Genomic DNA, 27,464 nt, shown 5'->3' with positions numbered 1-27,464 from the left:
GGAGATGAACTTAGCTACTGACCCCAATACAGTTGCAATAGAACAAACAACAGAGATAACGGCTTCACATCTAAGTGGGACACCTAGTGGAAAATAGTATGAACACATCAAGATCAGGAATGCATCGTATGGGGGTTGTTCTGTGTTACAGCTCACACAGGCACAATATGTACATTAAGGTATTGTAATGTTATGAATTGTGATTAATCAATTGGGCATTGTTCCTAGAAATAAAGAGGTGTCAAACAAATTAATGCCCTGATTTGGAATAATTCATCTATTGGGTTGATTGCATTGATATTATTAAATCATGCGATTTTAGCGGATATTTAGATCACAGATTGCTATAATTGTTAATCTATTAGCTACTGAAATAATTTTTAATATTGTAGTAATTGTTGGATATTTATAGAATTATTAGCATTTGTTGATCTATTTATTGATCCAACATCCCGTTTCTCTCCAAAGAGCTTTAACGTGTTATTACTTCCCATATCAGTTCCCATATTTTCTGGAACTCCATGGGACTGCTCTCAACTGGTTCCATTCTTAGCCACCTAATCGGAGACAGAAAATCACTTGCAATGGCATCTCTTCCAACTCCTGCACTGTTACCTGTGGTGTCCCTCAAGGATCTATCCTTGGCCTCCCTTCTATTTCTCATCTCCATGCTGTTCCTTGGTGACAGCATGCAAAAGCACAGCATTAGTTTTCACATGTACACTGATGACACCCAGTTCCACGTCACCACCACCTCTCTCATCTCCTCCACTGTTGCTAAATTAGCAGACTGCATATCCGACATCCAGTATTGGATAAGCAGAAAGTTTCTTCAATTAAATATTTGGACTGAAACCATTGTTTTCAATCCTCACTCTAAACTCCGTTCCCTAGCTACTGAATCCATCCCTCTGCTTGGCAACAGTCTGAGATTAAGCCAGCCTGTTTGCAACCTTGTTGCCACGTTCGGCACCGAGATGATCTTCTGACCTCATATTCAGACCATCACTAACACTGCCTATTCCCACCTCCGTAACATCACCCTACTTCACCCCTGTCTCAGCTCATCAGCTGCTGAAACCCTCATCCATGCCTTTGTTACCTCTAAACTTGACTATTTCAATACACTCCTGGCTGGCATCCCACATTCTATCCTCCATAAACTTGAAGTCCTTCAAAACTCTGCCGCCTGTGTCTTAACTCTCACCAAGTCCTTTTCCCCTATTACCCCTATGCTTGCTGACCTACCAGATCAAGCAACATTGTGATTTTAAAATTCTCACGTGTTTTCAAATCCTTCCATGGCCTCACTATCTTTGTAATCTCCTCCAGGCCCATGATCCTCTGAGATATCAGCACTCTTCTAATTCTGGCCTCTTGAACATCCCTGATTTTAATTACCCTACCATTGATGGCTGTGCCTTCAGTTGCCCAGGATCCAAGCTCTTGAATACCCTCCCTCTACTTCTCTGCCTCTCTACCTCACTTTCATCCTTTTAGACACTCCTTAAAAACTACCTCTTTGACCAAGCTTTTGGTCATCTGATCTAATATCTTCTGATGTATTTTGGTGTCATACTTTAATAATGCTCGTGTGAAGCAGCTTGAGTAATTTCATTACATTAAGGCCACTATATTTAATTGTTGTTAGATATTTATATAAATTTATAATACTAGAGTCATTAACTTATTCAGTTTCTATGTAAATAAATAAGCTTAGCCCATAGTTCTGTATCATGACTCACAGACCTGACAGGTCCATGGTACAGTTGATGCATTTTAATTCATATGGCTCCATGGATCAGCTTTTGGGATCTTAATTAGCTATTACTCTGCAGACAAGCCCCAAACATTTCATCTTGAGCCATGGCCTCCCACACCTCCATTGTCAAAGGCTTTGTTCTCCTGCTCCCATTCAATTCATCCCCCAAACACCACTCCTTCCTAATCCACACTCTGGCTCTTCACTCCCTGACAAAAAGGCCAAAAGATGCCATGTCTCAAATTTCCATTGCCAGGAGTGATAAGACAATTTCTACTGAAGCCCAAATCTACTAGTCTCCATGACAGGTGAGAGGAAAAGGAGAGATTACAAGACAAACAAAAGAAAGAGAGAGAGAAAGTGAAAGGGGTATTGTGTGTGTTATAATGACATAAAGGTACCAATTGCTCATAAGGGATTGTGCAAATATGTTGTGGATTCATTTAATAAGAACACACACATGTGAACATATATATGTGAATGGAAAGCTTGAGGACATCAAAGCTGCAGAGCTGTGTGCGCTGTGTCATGCTCCAGGCCTCAAACAGAGGCTGGAGCACATGACACACTTCCCTTAAAGTGATGGCATGCTGCTATCTCTTAAAGGCATATTACAATATTCCCCTTTCTTTTTAAAGACACTTGCCCCTTGCCAAAGAAGTATACCTGTATACAATACATGTTAGTGTTTACCTACCATTGCATAAGTGTATAGGACTGGTGAATTTATGAGTCTCTAAAGTCCAGAGCTAATCTACTTGCGCACCCAGGTCTTGTAATAGTAAAAGCAAAATATTGCGGATACTGGAAATCTGAAACAAAAACAGAAAATGCTGGAAAAACTCAGCAGGTCTAATAGCATCTGTGGAGAGAGAAACAGAGTTGACAGTTTGAGTCCGTATGCCCCTTCTTCAGAGCTGAAGAGAAGTGGAAATATGATTAAATTTATACTGTTTAGGGGGAGTGGGGCAGGTGGAGCTGGATAGAAGGCTAGCGATAGATGGGGACAAAGGGGGGATTGACAAAGGTGTCATGAACTAAAGGACAAAGGGAGTGTTAATGGTAGTAGTTAGTGCTAGAAAAGGTGCTGATAGTGGCTTAAAGGTAAGAAAGCAGAATGTGTGAATAGCAGAACAAGGGTAGCATTGTGTGAAAGAACAACATGAAACAAGTGACAGATGGCCCTGTGGGGGATGGGGTGGGGGGAGGGGGCAGTGGTGGGGAAAAAAAGATAGAAAATGGGATAGAACGGGGGATAATAAATGGGATAAAGCCATGGATAAATGAATAAAAGTAAAAATAAGTGGATAAAAAATAAAAACGAATGTAGAATGTACATTCATTGCCATGGACATGAAAGATGTCGGATGCAATTCTGGACCAAGATAGGTAGGAACTTTGCACTTGGATGGTGAGGAGAGAGGAGGTAAAGGGGCAGGTCTTGCACCTTCTGTGATTGCATGGGAAGGTGCCATGGGAAGGGGATGAGGTGTTGGGAGCAATGGAGGAGTGGACCAGGGTGTCCCGGAGGGAACGGTCCATACGGAATGCTGACCTGCCCCTTTGCCTCCTCCCTCTTCACCATCCAAGGGCCAAAACACCCCTTTCAGGTGAAGCAGCGCTTCACTTGCACCTCCTTCAATTTGCATCCGCTGCTCCAAATGGGGTCTCCTATTCATGGGGAGACCAAACGCAGACTGGGTGACCGCTTTGCGGAACACCACCAGTCTGCCCACAAGCATGACCCAGACCTTCCTGTCACTTGCCATTTCAACACACCATCCTGCTCTCATGCCCACATGTCCGTCCTTGGCCTGCTGCAATGTTCCAGTGAAGCCAAGCGCAAACTGGAGGAACAGCACCTCATCTTCCGATTTTGCACTTTACAGCCTTCTGGACTTAACATTGAGTTCAACAACTTCAGACCATGAACATTCTCCCCCATCCCCACCCCCTTTTTTAATCCCTTTTTTTCCCACATTCATTTTTCTTTTTTATCCACTTATCTTTATTTTTATTCATTTATCCATGGATTTATCCCCTTTTTTTATCCCCCCTTCCATCCCATTTTCTATCCTTTTTTCTCACCACCGCCCCCTCCCCCCACTGGGCCATCTGTCACTTGTTCCATGTTGTTCTTTCACACAATGCTACCCTTGTTCTGTTATTATCACATTCTGCTTTCTTACCTTTATGCCACCGTCAGCACATCTTTTAGCACTAACCACTACCATTAACACTCCCTTTGTCCTTTAGTTCATGACATCTTTGTCAATCCCTCCTTTGTCCCCACCTATCACTGGCCTTCTATCCAGCTCCACCTGCCCCACCTCCCTTTAACAGTATAAATTTAATCACATTTCCACCTCTCTTCAGCTCTGAAGAAGGGTCATACGGACTCAAAACATTAACTCTGTTTCTCTCTCCACAGATGCTGCTAGATCTGCTGAGTTTTTCCAGCATTTTCTGTTTTTGTTTCTTGTAATAGTAACCTTGTCTGGAGGTTTCCTTGATTGCTCACATTGATCTGTGGGATTGTCATTCTTGGCTTTTGATCCTGGCTGCATTTGTCCTAGATGCAATAGGACTGTATGGTGGTTGAGGAGCTGGAATGGATTTGATTTGTCCTCGGTTACACCTCACCATTGCACCATTGTGTGTAATGACTTCATAGTGCTCTGGTTCTGAACAAATCCTCGTCACCTCGGCTGGTTGCCACCTACTTTCAATGGGATCCTGGATGTGGACTTGTCCGAACTGTAAACTTGGCAATTCTGTACCCACATTTTTATCATGCACATTGGTCATCCTTGCAGTTTTAAAAGTTGCTTTCCAGTTTCTGAGAGAGTAGAATGGGTAAGAGTAGGTAGCTTGGTATGCACTGCCGGACATGCACTCTGCCAGTAATGGAATAGTTGCACTTAAAGGTGTCGCTCTCAGGTGTAAAATTGCAATGTGTAGATCTTGCCTGGTCTATCTATGTTTGAGAATTAGGGATTTCACCATGTGCATCATTCATTCAGCTAAGCCGTTAGATCCAAGGTAATGAGGAGAAGAAGTAGTGGGATCGATATTCCACTTCTCACACATATCCATAATGACTTACTAATAAACTGTGGACCGTTATCCATAATGATCTCTCTAGGGACGCCAAATAAACTGAATAGAATATGCGCGGCAGTTGTTCTTGACGTAATGTGCAATTGTCGAATAATGGAGTACTTGGTAAAGTAGTCAACAATGACAATGAAGTCACTGCCATGGACATGAAAGAGGTCAGATGCAATTCTGGACCAAGATAGGTAGGAACTTTGTGGTTCTTTGAGTGGTTCTTTGTGCTAACTTGATATATGCTTTTGACATGCCTCACACTTCTTGATGACTACTTTAATGATTTTGTTCATACCTGGCCAATAGACTGTCTCTCTTGCAAATCTCTCACCGATCTATGTCTATGGTGAACGACGAAGCTGTTGAAGAATATCAGGTCACAAAGATTCGAGTATAATGACCTGCCTGTCTTTAAAAATGACTCCCTGAGAAATGCCTAGCTCACTTTGGTAAGGCCAAAATGGTCTCACGTGCTTGTGGACCTGATGAATTGAATTCAATTATGGGTTTCCACAGTTTCCGTAGTTGAGGAATCTTTCGCTGTTTCTTCTTGTAGCTATTGGCATTTGCATTGTGCAAAATGTATCAGATCAATTGGCCGACATGCATTCTCCTGGAAGCATAACATTGCAGCTTCCTTGAACTTGCAAAATTGTTGAAACTTGCTGGATGTTTTGATGTTAAGTCATGGACGGAGGTGATAGGAGTAGTTTCTGAGGTTGATCTGCCTTATGATGTCCTTCTAATTCCATGGGCTGTCACTGGTGTGATGTCATGGCATGCCGGCGGACCTGCGATTGCCGGGCCTTTAGTCTCCATGATGTAGAACATCTGTGATACCAGGAGGATTGTTTGTACTTGCACTCCGGGACTATGGATCCTGCACACAGAATCAGTGAACCATTATATGCTGAAAGTTTCACAGCAGTACGTTTCACCATGGCCTTCCTTGTCTGTGGATACACGATCTTTAGAATTCACAGGGGTAATATGTTGGCACTTTCCCCTGTGTCAATCTTGGCCAATAATGAGTAGTTATCAACTTTCTTTAGGGCAGATCATTTGAATCTTAGCAAACACTTTGCACAGTGTGCCGACATGTACCTTTTCCACAAATTGACGGTGTGAAACAAGTGTTCCCTGTCCTTTGTATCCCTGTCCCATGTCTCGCCATGCACATTATCATCGTTTGCTGGTTTGTCAATCACCTCATGTATATGTTTCTGGCTGGATAGCAGATGATCATTCTTATTGCTTGAAGGTGCCCGTTGTATACGGTTGTTTGAATCAGTGCATGGCTCTTTGTAGCTGCATCAGCTTTTGCTCTAGTGCACTGCCCCTGCCAATGGCCCTTTCTGCCACACGCTTGCAGAACTGCTGGAAAGCTGGGCATTTCCTTGGTGCGTACAGAAGGCCACATCTTCCACATGTTTTTCTAGGTTTGGTTGTGCTAGTGACTATGCCAACAATTGGGATTGTGCTTAGGACCTGTAAACTTCGTGGACCTGCGAGGATTGCTTCGTACTTATGTCCATCCTTGAGTAGTTCTCCGATGCTCTATGATTTGGGCTTGTCTAGCTGGTCTTGCTGGAATGCTTCCATGGGAGTGGATGCGATCACCAACTCAACAATTTTGTTCGTTAGTTCTGCTTCTGAAAAAACACAGTATATATCCTTTTCTCTACAACTGCTGATGAAGTGGTCTCGGGGTTCTGTAGGCTGTTGTTGAAGTGACATGAACTCTAGTCGATGAATATGGAAGTTTAACCTGATTCTGAACTAGTCTTCGAATGTTGTCCAGATCTTTTGGGGATCCTTCAGCTCTTCTGCTGTTAATCCTGACATGTTCAGCCTGTGTAGACCTTCATTTCCAGTTGCCAGGCAAATTTTTATGGCTTGCTTTTTTGGTTCAGATACACTAGAATCAAGAAGCCTTAGCTCTGTAGGCTGTTTAAACATTTTGAATTCGGAAATAAGGTCAGCTGCATATCAGTTCAACTGGGAATTTTGTGGACCTTTTGACAATATCCCTTTGACCTTTTTTCTCCTCTAGTATCTGGTAGACCTGGCTTAAAGAAGGGCAGGACTGGGCATTAAGTATTCCTGGGGTGCAAGGTGTTTAGGAGAGTGTTTAGAAAAGGGAATGGGGTGGTGGAGTGGCAATATTGGTTAGAGATGGCATTACAGTACTGGAGAGAGAGGATGTTCCAGAGTGATCAAGGACAGAATCCCTCTGGCTAAAGGTAAGGAATGGGAAAGGTGCAATAACATTGACTGGTGTAGTATATAGACCACCAACTAGTGCAAACCATCACTTTGAACATACACTCTATGCAGTAGTGGCCAGAGGGGGACGAGAAGGTGACGAGACGCCTAGACTCTCCATCAGGTGGCCCTCCATCTCTGGTAAACAGGGAGGTCCATTGCATGGCAAGAAGAAGGAGGAGCAACAGCCTGCCACATCTGGGGGCTACTCTCAAGGCGCTCTGAAAGTGGACAGGTGCTCCTCAGCCCCTCTGCCAGTGACCCAAACACCTCCAGTAGCTGTGACCACAGGGGAGACACCCAGAGAACAGCCGCCATGTTCATCTCAGGCCATGGGGCATCGCGGTCAGCAGCCTGCCTAACATCTCAGCCGTAGGTCATCAGAGCACACGGAAGCGCATAAGAAAAAGCACCTAAATATACCAGGGTGGTACGGGTGTTGAAACTTTAAAAATTGGTCTTTGTGTGTCATTAAATTGTGTTGGGGCATTTATTCTTATGTCCATTATTCAGTGACTGGGGTGTCTTCTCACTTGCAGTGTGAACCCTTGGTCCCTCATCTGCCTGTTTCTGGGGGGAAGACGGAGTTTTGCCCTCCCTATGGATGTGGCAATACACTTGGAGAGGCTCGACAATTGGTGCTGCTAAGTGCTAAGTGTGATGACGTGCAGGGATGACGTGGTCTGGTGGTCTCACTCAGCAGGCAGCTCAAGGACCTCATGCCTGCTGGAAGCAGATGTGACTGACGTCACAAGCCTCCCTAACGTGTCTCTCTAAGGCTCTTGTCTCTGGTGCAGGAAGCTCATCTCGCTATCCTGTCTGCTCTGCCCCTTCTCCACATCCTCCTCATCAGAAGAGGAGTGAATTTCCTCCAAGTCTTCTGGCTGAAAGGCCTCAGCCCTCTGCTGTGCTAGGTTGTGCAGCGTGCAGTAGGACGACAATGATCCTGGAAGCTCTCACTGGGTTATATTACAAAATGCCGCCAGAATGGTTTAGGCAATGAATTGTAACTTGAGAAGGTCGATTGTCTGCTTGATTGTTGCCCGGGTTGACCTGTGACAGGCATGGCACTGTTCCTCAGCTACAATGCGAGGGTATCTCACTGGCATCAGCAGCCATGTCTTGAGTGGGTGACCCTTTGTCTTCAAGGATCCATCCCTGGGAGGTGTGATGGGCGAGAACGACTGTGCCAGTTGGGAGTGTTGGAGCACATATGCATCATGAATGTTCCCCAGGAAATGGGCACACACCTGCTGGATGTGCTTTCAGTGGTCACAGATCAGTTAGAAGTAGAAATGAGTAGAAGTCCTTCCTGTTTATGAAGGCTGTAGTTGGTCCAATGGAGCTTTGATAGCTGTGACACATGGAAAGCCTGCAATGCCCAGGAACCAACGGATCCAACTTCTTTGTTTGGGTTTCAGAGTCAGTGCAGGAGCGCAAAAGCTCTCCAGCCCTCTTAAACAGGGCAGTGGTGGGCAGCTGCCTGGGATATCCCGCACATATCCCCATTGGATCCCTGGAAGGAGCCGGATGTGGAGAAATTCAGTGCTCGAGGGACTTTCAGTGCCATTGGCATTGGGTGCCCATCCAGTCCCATTGCAGGTTGGACTGCAGCATCGCACACACGTCAGTTATGGACAGGAGCAGTCTTCTCTGGAACTGGAGCTCCAACATCCGAAGATAGTTCATGCAACTCCTGAACACCCTGCAATACGGCACAGCCTGTCTTCGCTCACTTCTGCTGCCATTCCCCATGACGGGTTTCTGCAGCCTGTCCTCAACTACTTGGGGGTCCAGGACGACTGGGTGGATGAGTCTCATCTCTCGTTCACTCCCCTTTACTGGCTCCTGACTTGGAGGGAATGTCCTCCAGTGGGGCTCAGACCTTGCTGATACATCTGGCACCAGCAATTCTTCCCCTCTGAGCTGTTCCTCAACTTTGGGAGTTCATTGGCTTCCTCTCCTCTTTCAGCGAAAGTTTCCACTCTTATGGAAGGCAATTCCACATTGGCTGACCTTTCCCTCAGAGTCTGAGGCCTCACCTGCAAACCGCCTCTTTGAATAGTCTGGGATCTGATGACCCGTGATCCCCATGTGCTGCACGTTTAATTCAGAAAGTAACATTTAATTCCATTCAGAGGCATGCAAATGTGATATTGCCTTTCTGCTGCTTCCATGCAGCATCGTTTGCCTCACTGCTTACCAGCATAATTCATCTCAGAGTATCAGCCATCCAAAATGGCATCTCCCACGTGATTTTACACAACACCCACCCCCTGACACCCCTGTCTCGCTCTGTGCTCATTAAAGTCCCTCCATAGAGTGAGAAAGAGTAATTTAAAGAATGAAAGACAAACAGTTCGAAAGGAGGCAGGAAGCAGAATTAGAGCAGAAGACAAGGAGAGAGACAGTTAGAGGGAAAGAAACACCACATTTTCCCTCTTATTTTTCTTTATGAGCAACACCATAGGAAGGAAGAAAGAAAGGAAGAAAAACTTGCAATTATAGAGTGCATATCATGACATCAGCAAATAAAGTAGGGTCATAGGAACAGGAGTAGGCTGGTTAGCTCCTTGAGCCTGTCCCATTATTCAGTGAGATCATAGCTGATCTGTAACCTAATTCCATATACCTGCCTATATCCCATATTCCATAATACCTTCATTAACAAAATTCATCAGTCTCAGGTTTATAAATACCAACTGATCTAGCAACAATTGCCGTTTACAGAAGAGTTCCAAACTTCATTCACTTTTCACATGTAGAAGTGGTTCTTAATTTCACCCATGAAAGATCTCTTAATTTTTAGTCTATGCCCTCTAGTCCTCAATGCCCCTATTTTGAAGAAATAGTTTATCTCTATCTACCTACCTGTTTACCTTAATTCTTGAAAACTTCAAATCGCCCTGTAACCTTCTAAATATCATGGAATACAACCCTAGTTTGTGTAATCTCGCTTTGTAATTTACCCCTTGGGGTCCAGATATTATTCTGGTATATTATGTTGCACTTGCTTCCAGGCCATTGTATCCTTCCTAAGATGTGGTGCCCAGACTGCTCACAATACTCCAGGTGTGGTCTAACCAGAGCTTTGTACAGCCGAAGCATGACTTCTACTCTGTTGTATTCTGTTCCTCTAAATATAAAGGCCAGTATTTTATTTACTGTATCTGTTCATGACATTTTAATGATCCATGTACCTGGATCCCCAAGTGTCTTTGAGTCTCCACCATTTCTAACATTTCACCCCTGATTAAGTACCCTGTTTATCCTTTTTAGGTCCAAAGTGAATGACCTTATATTTGCCATTATTGAAATCCCATTGATCAGTTTTCCCCATTCACTTAATCTATTAAGATCTCTTTGTAACTTTATGCTTTCATCTACACTGCTTACAATACCACCTATCTTTGTGTTATCAGCAAATTTAGATATGTAGTTTTCTATCCAATCGTCTAAGTCATTAATAAATACAGTGAATAGTTCTTGTAACATGCCACTAGTCACTTGCTGCTGATTAGAGAACCTGCTCATTATCCCCACTCTCTGTCTCATGCTGCTCAGCCAATTTCCTAAGTAGATCAATAATTTGCTTTTTATTCCAAGGGCTTCAACTTTCGCTAACAGACTCTTATGAGGGGCTTTATCAAATGCCTTCTCGAAGTCCATATAAATGACATCCATAGGTATCCCATCCACTACTTCAGTCACCTCTTCAAAAAAATCACTCAGATTCATCTGGTATGATCCACCCTTTACAAACCTTGTTGGCTCTCTCTGATCAGCTGAAAAATTTCAAGACTTTCAGTCACTCTATCTTTAATTATAGACCCTAGTAATTTCCTGACATCAGATGTTCGGCTAACTGGTTTATAATTCCCAAGTTTCTCTCTGTCACCTTTCTTAAATAGTACACTGCTATCCACAATTTCCCAATCTAAAGGAAAAGTTCCTGAATTGGAAGAAGTTTGGAAGATTATAGTTAGAATATCTGTGATATTCTCACCTACTCCGTTAAAACCTGCAATGAAAACCATATGGTTATGAAGATTTGTCACTGTTGAGTGCCGTTATTTTTTGCCATTACAGCTATTGTGCTTACATTAATTTTGGCGAGTCCTTGACTTTGATTTCTTGGGGTGTCTGAAATGCTGACCTTTTTCTCTACTGTAAATACTGGCACAAAATAATTATTCAGCATGTCCTCCATCTCCTTATTTTCATGCCAATATCACCGTTATTAGTTTTCAAGGGACCCATTTGCACCTGCCCTGCCTCTTCTTCCTAAGATTGTTGCAGAAATTTTTTGTATTGATTTTGATGTTCCCAGCATGTTTCCTTTTATACTCCTTTTTAGTAGCTCTTACTATCTGTTGTCACCCTTTGCTGTTCATTGTATCTTTCGAATTCATCAAGATCTGTGTAATTTTTTTGCATTTTTTTCTTTTGAACAGTACATATTGCTGAAAAGAGAGACATGTTGCTGAAGCTTTTCATCTTGGACTCATCAGGACAAATGCAAGAATGCCAAATTTCAAACAATCTCAACAATTTTGCTCTTGCATTTGTCCTGATGAGTGCAAGACGAGAAACTTCAGCAATGTGTCTCTCTTTATCTTTTAGTATTATGTTGTCCTTTAGCTCTTTACTTGTCTATGGCTGCCTCTTCTGGCAAGTAGAGCACTTGCCAGTTAGGGAAGCTGTTTAACACTGATCTTCTGTCACTTTATCCATTCACAGATTTGCCCACTTTACAGTCTCATCTTATTGCAGTCAGACTTACCTTAATCTAGAATCTTAGCAGCTGTTCTGTACTTTTCCCTTTCAGACACATTTAACTTGTTATGATCATTGCTACCACATAAATATTCTTGTATCATTAGGCTATTGACTAAATCTGACTCATTAGATGTAATATGGCCCGCTCCCTTGATGGCTCTAGAGCATAGTGTTTTAGGAACCTATCCTGGATACACAGCAACATCTTATCTCTTAATCTATATGGAGGGGGGAGATGGTGGTGTAGTGGTAGTGTCGCTGGATGAGTAATCTAGAGACCCAGATAACGTTCTGGGGGACCACGGCAGCTGGTGGAATTTGAATTCAGTTAGTAAATCTGGAATATGAAAAAGCTCGTCTCAGTAATGGTGACCATGAAACTATCATCGATTGTCGTAAAAACCCATCTGGTTCACTAATGTCCTTTAGGGAAGGAAATCTGCTGCCCTTACCTGGTCTGGCCTACATGTGACTCCAGGCCCACTGCAATGTGGTTGACTCTTAATTGCCCTCTGAAATGACCTAGCAAGGTCAACAAATGCTGGCCTTGCCAGTGACACCCACATGTCATGAAAGAATTAATTTTAAAAAATGGAAGTTTAAATCCTCCATCAAAACCACTTTACCTTCACTACATGCCTGTCTAACCTCTGCATTTATACAAACTATCACTTCATTGATACCACGTTGGGGGGGGAGGGGGGGGTGGCTCTATACACATAGCAAACTCCCACAATAGCGTCAAATACGATCTATATGAATCGACGCGCTCTGGGTTTGATTGATCGACGTGAATCGACGCTCTCTGGGTTTGATTGATCGATGTGGATCGACGTTCTCTGGGTTTGATCGATCGACGTGGATCGATGTGAATCGACGCTCTCTGGGTTTGATTGGTGTAGTTACCATGGCGGCGGCGGCGGCGGCGGCCGAAGCTGAGGCCCCGGCTCCGGCAGGAGGAGAGTACGATGCGGAAGCACCAGGAGTGGTTGATGCGGAGTTTAATAAGAAGTGCATCTTCTGCAAAATCGGGAATAAAGAGGAGTCGGTGGATCTGCTGCACTGGGTGAGGGAACTTTGACATTATAGAATGTATTCCCTGTAAGCAGCCTTGAAATGAGCTGGAGTGACTGTTTAACCTTTCTGTATATTTGTTGGTAAGATGGTGACATGAGAAGCAGAGTATGTGATTTTTTTAAAAAATAAATCGCTGTGTGCCCTTTACTAGATAGCTTATTAATTATCAACTGAATCTATAACAGCTGAAAATACTGGAGTTCAGGACCATTCAACATTTCCAGCAACTACTCGGATAAAGCCACAGTACTGCTTGCAACAGGTGAAGGGAAACCTGCAATTAAAATTAGAACATTTACAAATCATAATGCAACATTTTTAAAGTGTTGCTTATGAAGTGAAAAAATCCCAGCTCGTTACAGAGCAGATGCCGAGCATCAAGTAGAAGAGGAAGCCAAGGTGGAAGTGAAAGCACAAAGAGGAAGGTTATAAAGAGGATCTTTTGGAGCGGGATGTAGGGATGGGCACGGTGGCCAATAGAACAGCTATCAGTGATGGAGTAGATAGTCCCTATTACACTATAACTGCAATGTTGTTGCAAAGCAAATTTGCTTCACAAAGATGCTGCATTTAGTGTGAATGCAATCTTCAATCTGCGTGGTATGACACACCCTTACTTCTCCAATCTCCATCAACCATGCATCCTCATACAAGCTACTTCCTCAGCCCCTTCTTTCTCTACTCTAAGTTGGTAGCTGTTCTTTTAGCCACAGTGCCCATCCCTCTCTAATTTCAAAACCCCCTTTTTAACCTTTCTCTTTGACTGTGCTTTCACTCCTACCTTGATTGCAGTCCTGATTGCTATCCAGTGAGCCCTGCGGGAAATGTGCATGTCTGTTTTTGTTTGGAGTTTATGCTTAGCTGTGACTTGCTTATCCTATCAGCCTATTGATGCTCAGTGTTCATGTACATGAAGAAAGTTACTTGAATGAAGCACCTTTGTTTTCTGTCCTTGGGTTTTGTGATACTTTTTAACTTGGCACATATTATGTTAGATGTTCTCTTTCTGCGCTTCAATTACAATATAAAGGTACCTGACAGGATCTGGAACTGAAGCAACCATACTCTATTTTGTGCCAACACTTTCAGGAGATAAGGGGGAAAAAGAGAATTGGCGAGGAAAACATGTTTTTAAGACATTTTTGTATTGAACTAAAATGTTGATGTAATTTGGGATATGTGGAAATGATAGTTAAGATGTGAAGAAAACTTTGATGAAAAGTCCCCATTCTGGATGTTACACATTCCCTCCGAGGAAATGGCAAAAGGAATCATGAAGCGGACAGTGTGTGCAAAGTAGGTGCTTCACGTAATTGATGCAAAGGGGTTGGATAATAATATTTGCCTCTTTATGATCAGTAAGTTCGCAGATGAAAGAAAAATTGTTGCTGTTGTAAATAGTGAGGCGGAAAGCCTTAAATTACAGGATATATAGATGGGCTGGTAAGGTGGGTAAAACAGTGGCAAATGGAATTTAATCCTGAATAGTGTGAGGTGATGCATTTTTGGAGGACTAATACAGCAAGAGAATACACAATGAATGGTAGGACCCTAGGAAGAGGATCTGAGGGACCTTGGTGTACATGTCCATAGATCCCTGAAAGCAACAGCACAGGTAGATAAGGTGGTTAAGAAGGCATATGGGATACTTGCCTTTATTAGATGAGGCATAGAATATATGAGCAGGGAGGTTATTTTGGAGCTGTATAAAATGCTAGTTAGGCCACAGCTGGAGTAGTGTGTGCAGTTCTGGTCACCACACTATAGGAAGGATGTGATTGCACTGGAGAAGGTGCAGAGGAGATTCACCAGGATGTTGCCTGGGCTGGAGCGTTTCAGCTATAAAGAGAGACTGGATAGGCCAGGGTTGTTTTCCTTGGAACAGAGAAGGCTGAGGGGGGACTTGATAGAGGTATACAAAATTATGAGGGGGATAGATAGGAAGAAACATTTCCCCTTAGTGGAGGTGTCAATAACCAGGGGGCATAGATTTAAGGTAAGGGGCAGGAGATTTAGAGGGGATTTGTGGAAAAGTCTTTTCACCCAGGGGGTGGTTGGAATCTGGAATACACTGCCTGAGGGGGTGGTAGAGGCAGGAACCCTCACAACATTTAAGTATTTAGATGAGCACTTGAATTGTCATAGCATACAGGGCTATGGGCCAAGTGCTGGAAAATGGGATTCCAATGGGTGGGTACCTGATGGCTGGTGTGGACACGATAGGCTGAAGGGCCTGTTTCTATGCTGTATAACTCTATGTCTATGACCATGATACTGAGATTCTAGTTGGAGTTAAAGGTCACATGAAATATTAGCTAACCTCTATTACATTTCATTATCACATGGACATCCTGCCTATTGTGCTAATCAGTATCTATTGGCAATCATTGATGTCTGTGCAGGAGTTTGCAAAATGCATTTACTCCAGGGTTTTAGAATGAAGGTTTTTTTTTAAGTAACTGTGCTAAATGTCTAATTTTGTGACTAGTCTTGTATTGCAATACCCACTAAGATCAACAAATTTAAAGTATAGCTTGTTCTATTAATTTAACAAATATTAGTTGTAGCATAGCATATATTTTAATCTCAGCATGTCTGGCAGCATCTTTAGGCAGAGCCCATCAACCTGAAACATTAACTTTTTCTCTCTCAGATGCTGCTAGACCTGACTATTTCCAACACTCTTGGTTTTCATTTCAGATATCCAACATCTGCAATATGTTGTTTCTATATATTTAACCTACTGTATTAAATGAATGTACAGCTGAGAGATTAAAAATATTCATAATTTCTGTCCACAAAGTTCCTGGTTTGGTCAGTGTTTTATAAATGACAACACTTATCTCGCTAAATTGTTATAAAGTTATTAAAGCAAGTAGGCAAAGAGATGTTAACATTTAAATTGCTGCATTTTTTTGTGCAGGATGAACAGTTTGCATGTTTTAGGGACATTCGACCTGGTGCGCCCCATCATTATCTTGTTGTGCCAAGAAAACACATTGTAAATTGCAAATCTTTGAAGAAGGCGCACGTATCAGTAGGTGAGATTGCATTCACTTCATTTCTCAAATCATATTATAACACTGTACTGCATCCTTTCTTAATTGAACAATGCTTGTAAAAGCTTTACAAATGTGTTTAAATGCCAAAGGATCATTAGGTCCTAATTATAAATGATTCATTTGGTGGCATGATTGCCTCTCGGTCACACCTGAAAGTCCAGTATTTCTTTTAAAGGTTTAAAATCTGAAAGCTGCATTAAAGTTCAGGTTCTAGCACGAGCTTCTGCTAGCATCCTTGTCTTCTAAATAGCTTCTGCTAACTGCGGCCTACCTTGAGGACACCCAGTACATGGAGTAGATAGCGTTGCATATATGGCAACATTGATTTTTTTTCTAGTATAATATTTGACAATATTATACCACAGCAGAGATCATTTTTATTCACACAGAACGAAAGACAACTGCATTCTGGTTAGAACTGTGGATAACCTACAGGTGCTTTGCTAGTTGCCTTGAGTGTCCACTTTCAATGTTTTAAATCATAGTTAGCATGCATTATGCATGATGTTACACTGTCTTGGAGGGAGTAATATCAAATGGGGTTTGTTGAATCAATTCCTATTTGAATTACAAAGCAAACTTGTGTATTCCTTTGGATGGAATATTAGATTTCCATCGGTTGATTTGTAATATTCTGCCCTGTTATACTGCCATTATTGGGGTCTGCTCTATACAAACAATTGAGAGGGAACAGGTAGTTGGTGCTTGGCCATTTTAACCCAAGTCCTAATGTTGCCAACACAGTTAACTTCCTTTGCATGTATGCCACTCCATTTTACAAGAGTCTCAGTAGCAGGGGTGAGACATGGTAAAACGTTTCATTGTGCTGCCATCTACATATGGCCAAAATGTGACTGAAAGACAGCTGACAGTCAAAATGGGAAAGGACTATGTTCTAAAGCAGTGCTTCCCAAACTTATTTCCTGGTGTGACCCCATTTTAACATCCCAGGCTTTGTGTGACCCAAGAGTGAAAATTTGAGGATACGAGAGTTATTGAGTAGTGGTGGGGTGGGCTTCAGTTGCTGAATGGGTTGGAGGGGAGGTGAGGTTGGGAGTGGTGGGAAATGTTTAAACTTCAGGGTTTTTTTTAAAGAAACTACCTTTTCACAAACACAGACTGGGTGAGTGCTTTGCGGAACACCTTCGGTCTGTCAGCAAGCATGACCCAGACCTCCCTGTCGCTTGCAATTTCAACACACCACCCTGCTCTCATGCCCACATGTTCGTCCTTGGCCTGCTGCAATGTTCCAGTGAAGCTCAACGCAAACTGGAGGAACAGCACCTCATCTTCTGACTAGGCACTTAACAGCCTTCAGGACTTAACATTGAGTTCAACAACTTCAGATCATGAACTCCCTCCTCCATCCTCACACCTTTTTGATCCTCTTTTTTCAAAGTTATTTTTAAATTTTTATATATATATTTTTTTCTCACCTATTTCTATTATTATTATTTAAAAAATTTATTTCCATTCATTGTTTTATCCCCACCTTTTAGCCTATTTCGATCTTTTCTCCCACACCGTCCCTTCCCCCCATCTGTCACTTGCTCATCCTGCTTTCTACTCTTAATGTCACCTTTAGCACCTCCTTCAGCCAGTATCACCACCATCAACACCCCTTCGACCTTTTGTTTATGATATCTTTTGCAATCTCTCCTTTGCCTCCACCTATCACTGGCCTTCTATCCAGCTTCACCTGTCCCACCCCCCTTAAACAGTATATATTTCACCACATTTTTACTTCTCTTTAGTTCTGAAGAGGAGTCATATGGACTTGAAATGTTAACTCTGTCGTTCTCTCCACAGATGCTGTCAGACCTGCTGAGTTTTTCTAGCAATTTTTGTTTTTGTTTCAGATTTCCAGCATCCGCAGTATTTTGCTTTTATTTTCAGTCTTTTTTTGCAGCATGACTCTTACCTCAAAGATCTGTCCATTAGGCCATGCCCTCCATTAGAAAAGAAACAAGGATTTAAAGGGGCTTTGCAGCTGTTAGCATTCAGTCAGAGCTCCATGGCAGCCATTGCTGCCTCAGACCTTGTGACTCCAAAATCTCATCTTGTGGGGTCGTGACCACAGTATTGGGAAGCCCTGATTCTAAAGAATGCAAACTGAACTGTAGCTTTAGACTATCTGTCCCAATTTTATATGTTGGTCCTGATGTACGTGATTTAGAGCTAAGTTATGCTTCAATGGTATGCTTTAATTTGTAAAATTCTATTTTAATGAATAGTTCAAAAGATGGTGAACATTGGAGAAAATGTACTGCAACAAAACGGTATTGATGACCTGACAGATGTAAGGTATGTACAGTATTGCACAAAACTAACTGGGCGCTTGGTAACTGCATCCTATTCTGAAGTCGTTATGGCTATTACATTTGTTCGTTTGATAGCTGCCTGTGGACTTTTTAGTAATTTTCTAGAAAGGCATGTATCATACTCAGACCAATTAGAAATAACAAACTTAGACCTAGCATTCTCTTGTAAACATTTAAGTGAATTAACATGCTCTGTGAAATCTATTGACAGTTCACCTTTTAAAAAGATATTTCAATTTGGACTGTAGCGGCGCAAAGTATAGTGCTTGAATTTAAATTTAATCCAGCATAGCAATGCCAGAGGAAGCTGGAGCACAATTACTATGAGGGTTATTGTCTGAGTACATGCTGGTAGCAGGCATTGTACTGCAATGTTCTAACCTACTGAACAATTATCCTCACTGTTTAAACATTGTGAAAAGAACGGCAAGTTTTCATAACAAAACAATATTAAAACTACACTCAAAGCACATTACAGTAAAATTGAAAATGAAGGGATGTAAACAATTTGGTATATTTCATGTAACTTGGGTTGAATTATTTTCACAGGTCAATTATGGTACTTATAAATTACACTGAAGCTACAAAATAAAAAAAAACTTAAATATGAATAAAGTGAACATTTCCCAGGTTCATATAACTAACCTAATTCAGATTTTCTTTGCAGCTTTGCTGCTGTGATGTGATTTTTGTGATTATTCTGATTGTGCACTGTGTTGAGTATAGTTACCGAGTTATTGGATGTTTTTACAGGCTGGGTTTTCACTGGCCTCCATTCTGCACAATAACTCATTTGCATTTGCATGTACTGGCTCCAGCCAGTCAGATGGGATTTATATCAAGAATGATTTACAGAGCCAATTCCTACTGGTTCATTACAGTAAGTACTTTTGTTTCTGTTGCTGAATAATGTTGTGATAAGCGAAAATATAAACCACCTTGCATTAACTCTGCTATGGCTTAGCTAAAATATTCGCTGCCCGGTGTTAGGGAGTAACACAGTTTCAATCCTTGGTTTGTCCTATAATGGCATTGGAGGCGCTGGTATTGGTTTCAGCAGCCCAGGCTAGGAAGAGGATAGGTCCAATTATGTCCTAAGTTCCTATCGCTTGAATCCTGCTGAAAAGTATACTCGTAAGGACAGCTATATTTCAGGCTTTCTCCCAGTTCTTTGGGGGAGAGTTTATGGAACCTGCAAGAGCAGGAAACGTGGCGTGTGGGGTGACTTAATTAGGTGGAATGTGAAATCTCAATTCCCTGACGAGCTGAGATGCAGAAATCAAGTCAATAGCGTGTTTGCAGCATGTGGGGCCTGTGGCAGGTTCATACTTGTAATACATTTGCAGGCCGTGAATACTTATTAGTATAAAATATTTTTTAATTACGTTGTACTTTCAAGTTAAGGTCAGCGGCGCATGAGAATCTTGTGGCACCCAGTTCATGTTTGTTTAAAGGTGGTGTGAACCTGCTGGCTTTTTGCAGTTGTGTGCAAAGTCAATGGTTTTCCTTGTTTAACTCTATAGCACAAGGGAGGGGAGCAGAAGAATGGCAGCTTGCATGGAGGCTTGGGACCAGCAAGGGTGAGTTGGTGGTGAGCAGGAGGTGTTAAGCAGGGTCAGGGGCATGGAGCAATAGAAGAGGGATCAAGGGGAGGGCAAAGAGTGGGATCAGAGCTATGGAGGAGTGAAGTGGGAAGGGCCTGGCATCCTGGGTAAGGTAGGAGGAGATGTGGTGCAGGGAGGGGTGATGAGAATAGTCAGCCAAGGTAAGAAAGTGAGGGGTCTACAGGGCGGTGTCAGTATTGTTCATATGTGTGTCCATCTCAGGGTGTTGGCTGGCAGAGTCCCTACAGGGCTTTGAGTTCACCTATAGCATTTCAATTATCCCTGCTGAGAGCAATCTCAGACAACGTCCTTTACAATGCACATAAGGGAAGGCCAGTTGAGCCCGCAAGTTCAGCCGTGTCCCATAGAGTGGCGAGTACAACACTGGACGCTAACGTAAACATTCAATAAAGAGTGAACAAAAAACACAACATTGTTTCTTTCACAAAATAAGAAATACCCCTAACTCCCCTGTAACCATCAATGCATGTCAACCATGAGGTGTGCCAATACATTTAACGCTCTAACTAAGCTAGTCTCAACAAATAACAATGATGCACAAATTAATAAAGTGAAACCAATGTAATGTGAATTATTTATAATTTAAATTTAATTTTGAAAAACACCCGTGTCATCATTGTGCTTTCAAGTCTTATGTTAATGGCAATAGAGTTGGACAGGAAAGTTTTGGCCATTTGGCCAGGAGGCTCTTTTATAGCCCACCCAAAGCTGCAGCATTGTCAGCTGACAGTGGGCTTCATCACTGAAAAGCATCCCCCACCACTAGAGTGCATGTGTCTCCTGTGCACACTGCCAGCACTTTAAATTTTAATTGTAATCGTGTAGGAAATGGGGAAAAAGCAAGAGAACAGAAGTGACGCATACTTCTAGCTACACCATCAGGAATCCCCCCCCCCCCCTTTGATGTTTGCAGCAAAGAAGGCAGTTTCCATAAGCTGCCACAAATCCTAAAATATGAAATGTAAATTTGTAAAATGTAAAGGAATAACATGCTAATTACCCTTTTGTTGTCATCTTTTGCGTTGAAAATTGCATAGGCTGCTCTCCTGTCAACTCGAAGATTAAAACACACACCATGTTAGGCCATAGCGTTTGTAAGAAAATAATTGCACAAATAACTATTACAAAATACTTTAAATTGTCCTGAAAATAATCATAGTAACATACAGCACAGGAGGCTGTCATTTGGCCCATTGTGTCTGTGCTGGCTCTATGAAAGAGCTGTCCAATTTAGCCCAAGACCCCAGCTTTTTTCTCATACACCTGGGGGAACGTTCTCGGGCAAGGGGAGGTGAATTTGGGTGTGTGTGGGGAGTTAAATCTCCTAAAAATGATGCAGACATGGGTCGGTTTGAAGGTGACTGGAGAAGAGTGAAGAACAACGTATGGAGGATGGCTGTGAGGCCTGGGTGCAAGAGGGAAATAGATGAGCATGAGTGTTGGCTGTTCAGATGTGAGGAGGTCTCTGGAGAGAGAGGAATGAGTGGAGCTGCAAGTTGTGTTCTGAGGAGTGTTTGTCAGAGTCTATAAGTGGAGGACGTTAATAGAAGAGTAATGCTGGATCACTCTGGTCAGTTTGACTGAAGTTGAATATTACCACTAATGCCAACCCCCCCCACCAGCCCACCTTTTCCACCACACTATGTCTAATTATGTGAATGAGCTGATTCAAGTAGCAGATTTGTAGTCAATAACTTGGATCATTGCATTGATCACCTCAATTGCAATTGTAAATATTCATCCCCTTCACCCTTTCATGTTCAAACTTCTGCAAGAACCTGCTTCAACAAAAATGTTCCAAAAATGAACAGTAGGCAGTTGAAAAAGGCTGTTAATCACATTTTCTTGTATTTGATCCGTTTTTATACTTAAAAGTTAGATGGTTGTATAGTGTCTTTCTGTGCTTACATTATCACTATTAAAACTATAGACTGAATCAAATTAAAGAACAAATGAATAGACATAAATGCTATATTGCTATGTTCAAATAGCCACATATATATTCTCCAAATATATAGCATAGCTAGATGTAGAACAAACTGCTTTTGACTCTGTGCAGCTCTGTACCTCCATAATCCTTGCAGCATCAATGTGATAGTTCCAGCTTTTTCTTTGAAGGAAGTTGCAAATGAAACAGAATAATTGGGTTGTTTTATGCTGCATGCTTACTTGGGAACTGGACTGAGATTACCCAAATTCATTTCACATAGAACCCGTGGAAGCAGTAGGCAGAGGAAACTTCCATGCTATCAATATCAACTAGGTTTAAGATGAGCTCCTAAAAGGTTCAACAAAGAAACACACTGCTTCACATGGTTCAATTATAGATTGTGTTTTGCACACATTGTACCTGACTTACCATAATACGAACCTTTTCCTCACCTAAAGGTTGACCAGTTGATTAAAAAGCTAAAGTCTCTTCCGGATGATTGAGTGGTGGAATCTAAAAACATGCAGTTGAATTCCAGTGCAGATAGTTCAGAAGGTGACTTGATTTCAAGACTACAGTTGTTCTTTTACCTATCCAGCTTTTAACTTAATCAACAAGAATTAATTTGTGTCCATCGTAACTGAAAAGTGCAACATTTTTGATTTAAGAAGTAAAGATCTGTAACTATTCTAGACTGTTTAACAGAGACAACAACATTTGCATGTGTTTGTCAAAGACAATAATTTGTTAAACTTATTAGTTGTGCACCAATCAGTGAGGTTAGCTGCAATGTAAAATTGGAAAGATTGAAGAACTTAAATTGCATAATGTTCATACATAAGATTTTGTCTGAAATACTGTTTGTATGAAACATTTAATTGCATCAACATTAATGTAAGACATTTTAATAAGTATGTAAATATGTTTCATGTGCAGCAATAAAATACTTATCTTGTGTCTGTAAGATTATTAGTACTTTAGCATGTAAATTATACTGGTACATTAGTTTGGATCAGGATTTTCGGAGACATTTTAACTGTTGTATTCCTGGCTGAATTGTTCTCAACTTACAGAACTGAATATGAGAACAGACTAATTCTTTTCTGCATGTAATTCAGAAAATGTACAATGCATTCTTACAGATGGTTAAGATAAAAATGAGTCACTACTGTGTCATCTTCTTGTGTTGTTGACCAAATTGTTTGTTCTAACTTAACAGCTGTGAAAGATTCCATTTAATTGAATGTTAATAAAATGGAAACATTATACAATTGTAGTGTACATTCATTTACATCCATGCCATGGCTTATAAGTGCACCACACAATAATTTGAATTGGTAGTGGTTCTCTCTGCCAAAGCCACCATTTGCTTTTGTAACATGGCATTCTCTGATCTACTGTGTCTGCAAACTCTAACTGTATTAATAAGTTGAAATTTGCTTTTCAGCTCAGATCTGAGATTTTGCACCTCTGAAATGCTGGAAAATACCATTTTGTTCTTCCTAATGTCCTAATTTATGTGAACATACAATTCGTACATATAATTAGTGCCAATACATAATCAGGTCAGGGGGATTGGCAGGGTGGTGGTCGGGAGGTAGTCAGGGGGGTGTGATTGTAGGGTCAGGAGTTAGACCAAGTTTTCATCTGTCTTAACATTTCTTGGGTAACCAGTCAGGTAAGTACTGCTGAACTGTTCAAAGTCTCTGATTTTAACTCAGAGTTGGAGACATTTGTGGAGGGTCCTGGGGAGCAGTGAAATTGCCCACCGGAAGTTGAAACTTCCTGGACAATTGCCACATAGATCTGTGAGTCAGGACTTCCACAGGGTCCTGATGCACATCTTCAATTGTATGTCCCATCCCTGATCTGGAGACTGGAAGATTTGGCTCACGGAATTGTTTATGGCACAGGTGATGAATATTCAACAATAATTTGTATTTAAAAAGTGCTTTGAATATAGTTACCCATTCCAAGGTACTTCAAAGGAACGTTATCAAACAAACTTTGACACCAAGCCACATGAAATGAGATGTGAGGTGACCAAAAACTTTGTCAAAAAAGTAGGTTTTAAAGAACATCTTAAAGGAGGAGAGAGTGAAGTAGAAGAGAGAGAAAAGTTTGGTCAGGGGAGAAATTTCAGAGCTTAGAAGCACAGCTGCCTATGTTGGAGTGTTTAAAATTGGGGATATACGAGATGCTAAAATTAGAGGAATTGGAATTGCAGAAAGCTCAGAGTTGTAGGATTGGATGAGGCTACAGAGATGGGGAGGGTTGAGGGATTTGGAAATGAGGGTAAGAATTTTAAAATTTTGGTGTTTCTGGATTGGAAGTCAATCTAGGTCAGTGAGTTATAGAGATTATGGGTGAACAGAATTTAGTGTGGGCAGCAGAGGTTTCTGGATGGTGGAAGTTAGGAGGCCAATCTGGGCAGTATTGGAATATTCAGATAATATAGGGTAAATAGCACTTGAGCAGTCAGCCAGCTTTAAAATAAGACACTGAGGTGTAACTTGGAAACTAAAATATAGGAGGTACATTTTTGCAGTTTATAAATTACCTGTTAAGATCACAAGGGTGTTCTATTGTTACATCCTTGGTTTATGTTTCTATATATTTGGATATTGGGTAGTATGAGCACACTTGAAAGTGAGATGCTCAGACTGCTTGTGGGAGTGACCAACACCACTATATTCAAGATTATTTAAGTAGATAAGAAACTGGTTAGAGTACCTTCTGCCATTGTGAATCTTGTGTAGGAATTTAAATGTAAAATTTACCATTTTGCTGACCCACAATTGATACGAGTTTGGCCTCAGGTATACAAGTGCCTGTTGGTACCATACTAAACTTTTGAGTTTTCTCTGCTATTGGCAGTCAAAGTCAAGCTTGTCAGGCATCACTCCTCATGGCATTATATCTAGGTGCACACTGTTAATATGCCATCCAACTCGTGTTGTGATAATGAAGAATCAAGAGCCTCTCATTTTTGTATTATTTTGCATTGTGTTTTACTTATTTCAGTAGAGGTTTATAGAAAATGAACTCCTATTCACCACTTTAGCACGGTACACAATCTGTTTAAAAATGTGGTCAGCTGTTAGGTTTTGTTCATCCATCATTCTTATGAGTGCTAACCTGCATCGGTTCCTAGATGTGTAGGGCTTCAATTTTTAAATTTTCGACCTTATTTTCAAACAAGGGGGGGCCTGCCTGCCGCTCCTGTAATGCCTATAGCATACACCTCACCACCCCCCCCCCCCCCATCAATACCCCCAGATTCCTGCTCCTATTATGGCCTTCTGTGCATCCTGGACTTTCATCGCTCTGGAATTCCAAACCTAAACCTCTCGCCACGCTTTCGTCCTAATATCTGTGGTTCCAGAGCAAGTTTTGTTTGATAATGCTTCTGTGAAGCATCTTGGGATGTTTCGCTACTTTAAAGGTGCTAATTAAATGCAAATTGTTTTGGTTCTTTTTAATTAGGATAAATACATACAATAGGATATAAATACATACAATAGGATATAAACAAAGGCAGGTACTGTTTTGCTGAGCCTGTTGTTAGTTTCCGATTGTAACTCATCTGGTTTTTCTACTTCAGTTGTGTCGGCATCACAGACCAATATCCTATTCTGCCATCTCCTATTAGTCCTGCCATTTTTGCAATTCCAGAAGATCATCTTGCAGTGCATTGAAATGATCTTGAGTGTTCCCTGATATGTAAACCCCGCAGTTTTGTTTTCAACTTGTTGGGAAGGTCATTTACGTATGTCACCGAGAGTAAAGCTTCCAACACAGTCCCCTGGGGCACTGCGGAGAGGACATCTCTAGGACAGGATGATTCCCCATCATACATCACTCGGTCTTCTGTCGGTAAGGTGTGTTGGATCCAATTTAATAACCCAGCCTTTGCAATTCTTCAGCTTTGTGAATAGATTGTTATAACTTATTTACAAACGAATCTCAAAAATATTCATAGTATAAGAAGAATAACTGCTGGTAAGTTTTGCCAGTTCTGACAATAGGTTATGGACCTGAAACATTTACTCTTTCCCTTTTCACAGATGCTGAGAATTTCCAGAATTTTCTGTTTTTGTTTACCTTTCCAGCTTCCGCGGTGCTTTGCTTCCGTGCCAAATTTTAGTTTGCAGCTTTGCATTTTCTACAACTGCAATAAAGTACTTGTTTCTCTTACTATAAATCCTGCACTTTTCAGGACAAATGCATTCACATTTTTGATGTACTGTTGGTGTTTTTTAATAAAGGCTTAAAATTAAAATAAGCGTAACCACAACGAAAGGTGCGACTTCACAAATTACTCGGTCTCATTTCCTACAAACTATCATCTATCTTCACTCCAGCAGTGTGATGAGAGTGCGATCATCCCTTCCTTGCCAAAGCATTTCCCCATCAAAGTGGACCAGACCGTGTTTCCGCGCTCGCAGCAGGATCCCCACCACTTTATTGGAAATTGTCACATAGGCATCAAACAATCTTCCAAAAGTTACACAAATGTTTCCATCCGGGCCGGCTTCTCCGTATGTTCTAATAATATAAAGCAACTCTTCGACTTCTTTCCCGACCAGGGTATGTGCATCTTTGCCCCGCTGCTCGGTTTTAGATCCCTTTTTGGGATGCCCATATTCTTCCCCCTTTCTCTGCAGCCGCAAAGTCACCGCATGGGAACCACTGAAAGGATTGCATCTCTGATAGTCCCTGTGGTCATCAGCCCATTCCTGCCACTTCTGTCTGAGCCTTGTTGTTCCGTCCTGTCCTGGCGTCCCTGGCACCTTGTGATTGCCTCCACTTTCTGCCATTTCTTTTTCAATGTATTAATAGGATCCTCTAATCCTGGAAGGCCATCAGAGCCACTTCTTTCCCCAAAATAATCCGCAGCTGAACAGTAGGATTCGCTTTTATCTCTCACTTGCATTGGAGAATTTCCGGCTGGTTTTGCCTTTCGAAACCCCAGGCTGCAGCCTTGGACACCGCAGGCTGCCTGTCAGCCCCGCGGGTCACCGAATCAGGGCGGGATCATTATGATTGACGGTCCAATCAACCAATAGAAGGACACCAATGGGGAAGAACAGAAGGTGGGAGTGCCGCCTGCCCATTGGGCAATATTGTAAGCTGTTGGTGTTCTTTCCCAGTAATACTAAATTATACTGCTTACTATTCCAAATTGTGGATGAAATATTCACTCTTTAGTCTACTCGCTTATTTTGAGTTAGTTTTCAATGAGTTAAGTTCGCAGCACAACAATGCTCAGAGATAGAGGTAAGATTCAGATAGATTTGAAACAGCGAGTTAAAAGGAAAGGAAATGTTTGCATATATTGAGCCTTTCATGACCTTAGGACGTCCCAAAACGCCAATGAAGTACTTTTAAAGTGTATTGTGCAGAGGTAGACAAATGAGAAAACTATTAGAGACCATTGTCAAGGATAAAATTAATTCTTACTTGGACAAGCATGGGTTCCTGAGAGACAAACAGCCCAGATAGGTTAAAGCCAAACTGTGTCTGACTAAC

General features: G+C 41.7%; 3 protein-coding genes across 3 annotated transcripts in view; 2 read left to right on the top strand and 1 right to left on the bottom strand.

The window, feature by feature from the left end:
- Positions 1–12,730: 12,730 nt before the first annotated feature.
- On the top strand, positions 12,731–23,203 carry hint3 (histidine triad nucleotide binding protein 3). The gene is made up of 5 exons (XM_078542149.1): positions 12,731–12,983; positions 15,918–16,035; positions 18,291–18,360; positions 19,131–19,257; positions 22,391–23,203. Exons 1-5 carry the CDS (start codon positions 12,825–12,827, stop codon positions 22,433–22,435), a joined length of 519 nt encoding a protein of 172 aa, XP_078398275.1. The 5' UTR covers positions 12,731–12,824; the 3' UTR covers positions 22,436–23,203.
- The window catches only part of trmt11 (tRNA methyltransferase 11), an 84,279-nt gene continuing 71,002 nt past the window's right edge, over positions 14,188–27,464 (top strand). The window contains exon 1 of the mRNA XM_078542146.1: positions 14,188–14,290. Coding sequence (XP_078398272.1) covers positions 14,229–14,290 — 62 coding nt within the window. The 5' untranslated portion in view covers positions 14,188–14,228. The remainder of the gene's footprint in view (positions 14,291–27,464) is intronic.
- LOC144680771 (actin-binding Rho-activating protein) lies at positions 26,143–26,892 on the bottom strand. The gene has a single exon (XM_078542150.1). The coding sequence runs from the start codon at positions 26,750–26,752 to the stop codon at positions 26,288–26,290; it is 465 nt and encodes a 154-aa protein (XP_078398276.1). The 5' UTR covers positions 26,753–26,892; the 3' UTR covers positions 26,143–26,287.

This window comes from Cetorhinus maximus, chromosome 5 (assembly GCF_964194155.1).
Source record: "Cetorhinus maximus chromosome 5, sCetMax3.hap1.1, whole genome shotgun sequence".
Taxonomy (NCBI): Eukaryota; Metazoa; Chordata; class Chondrichthyes; order Lamniformes; family Cetorhinidae; genus Cetorhinus; species Cetorhinus maximus.
The sequence above is the reverse complement of the archived record's forward strand: the minus strand, read 5'-3'. Positions and strand labels throughout refer to the sequence as shown.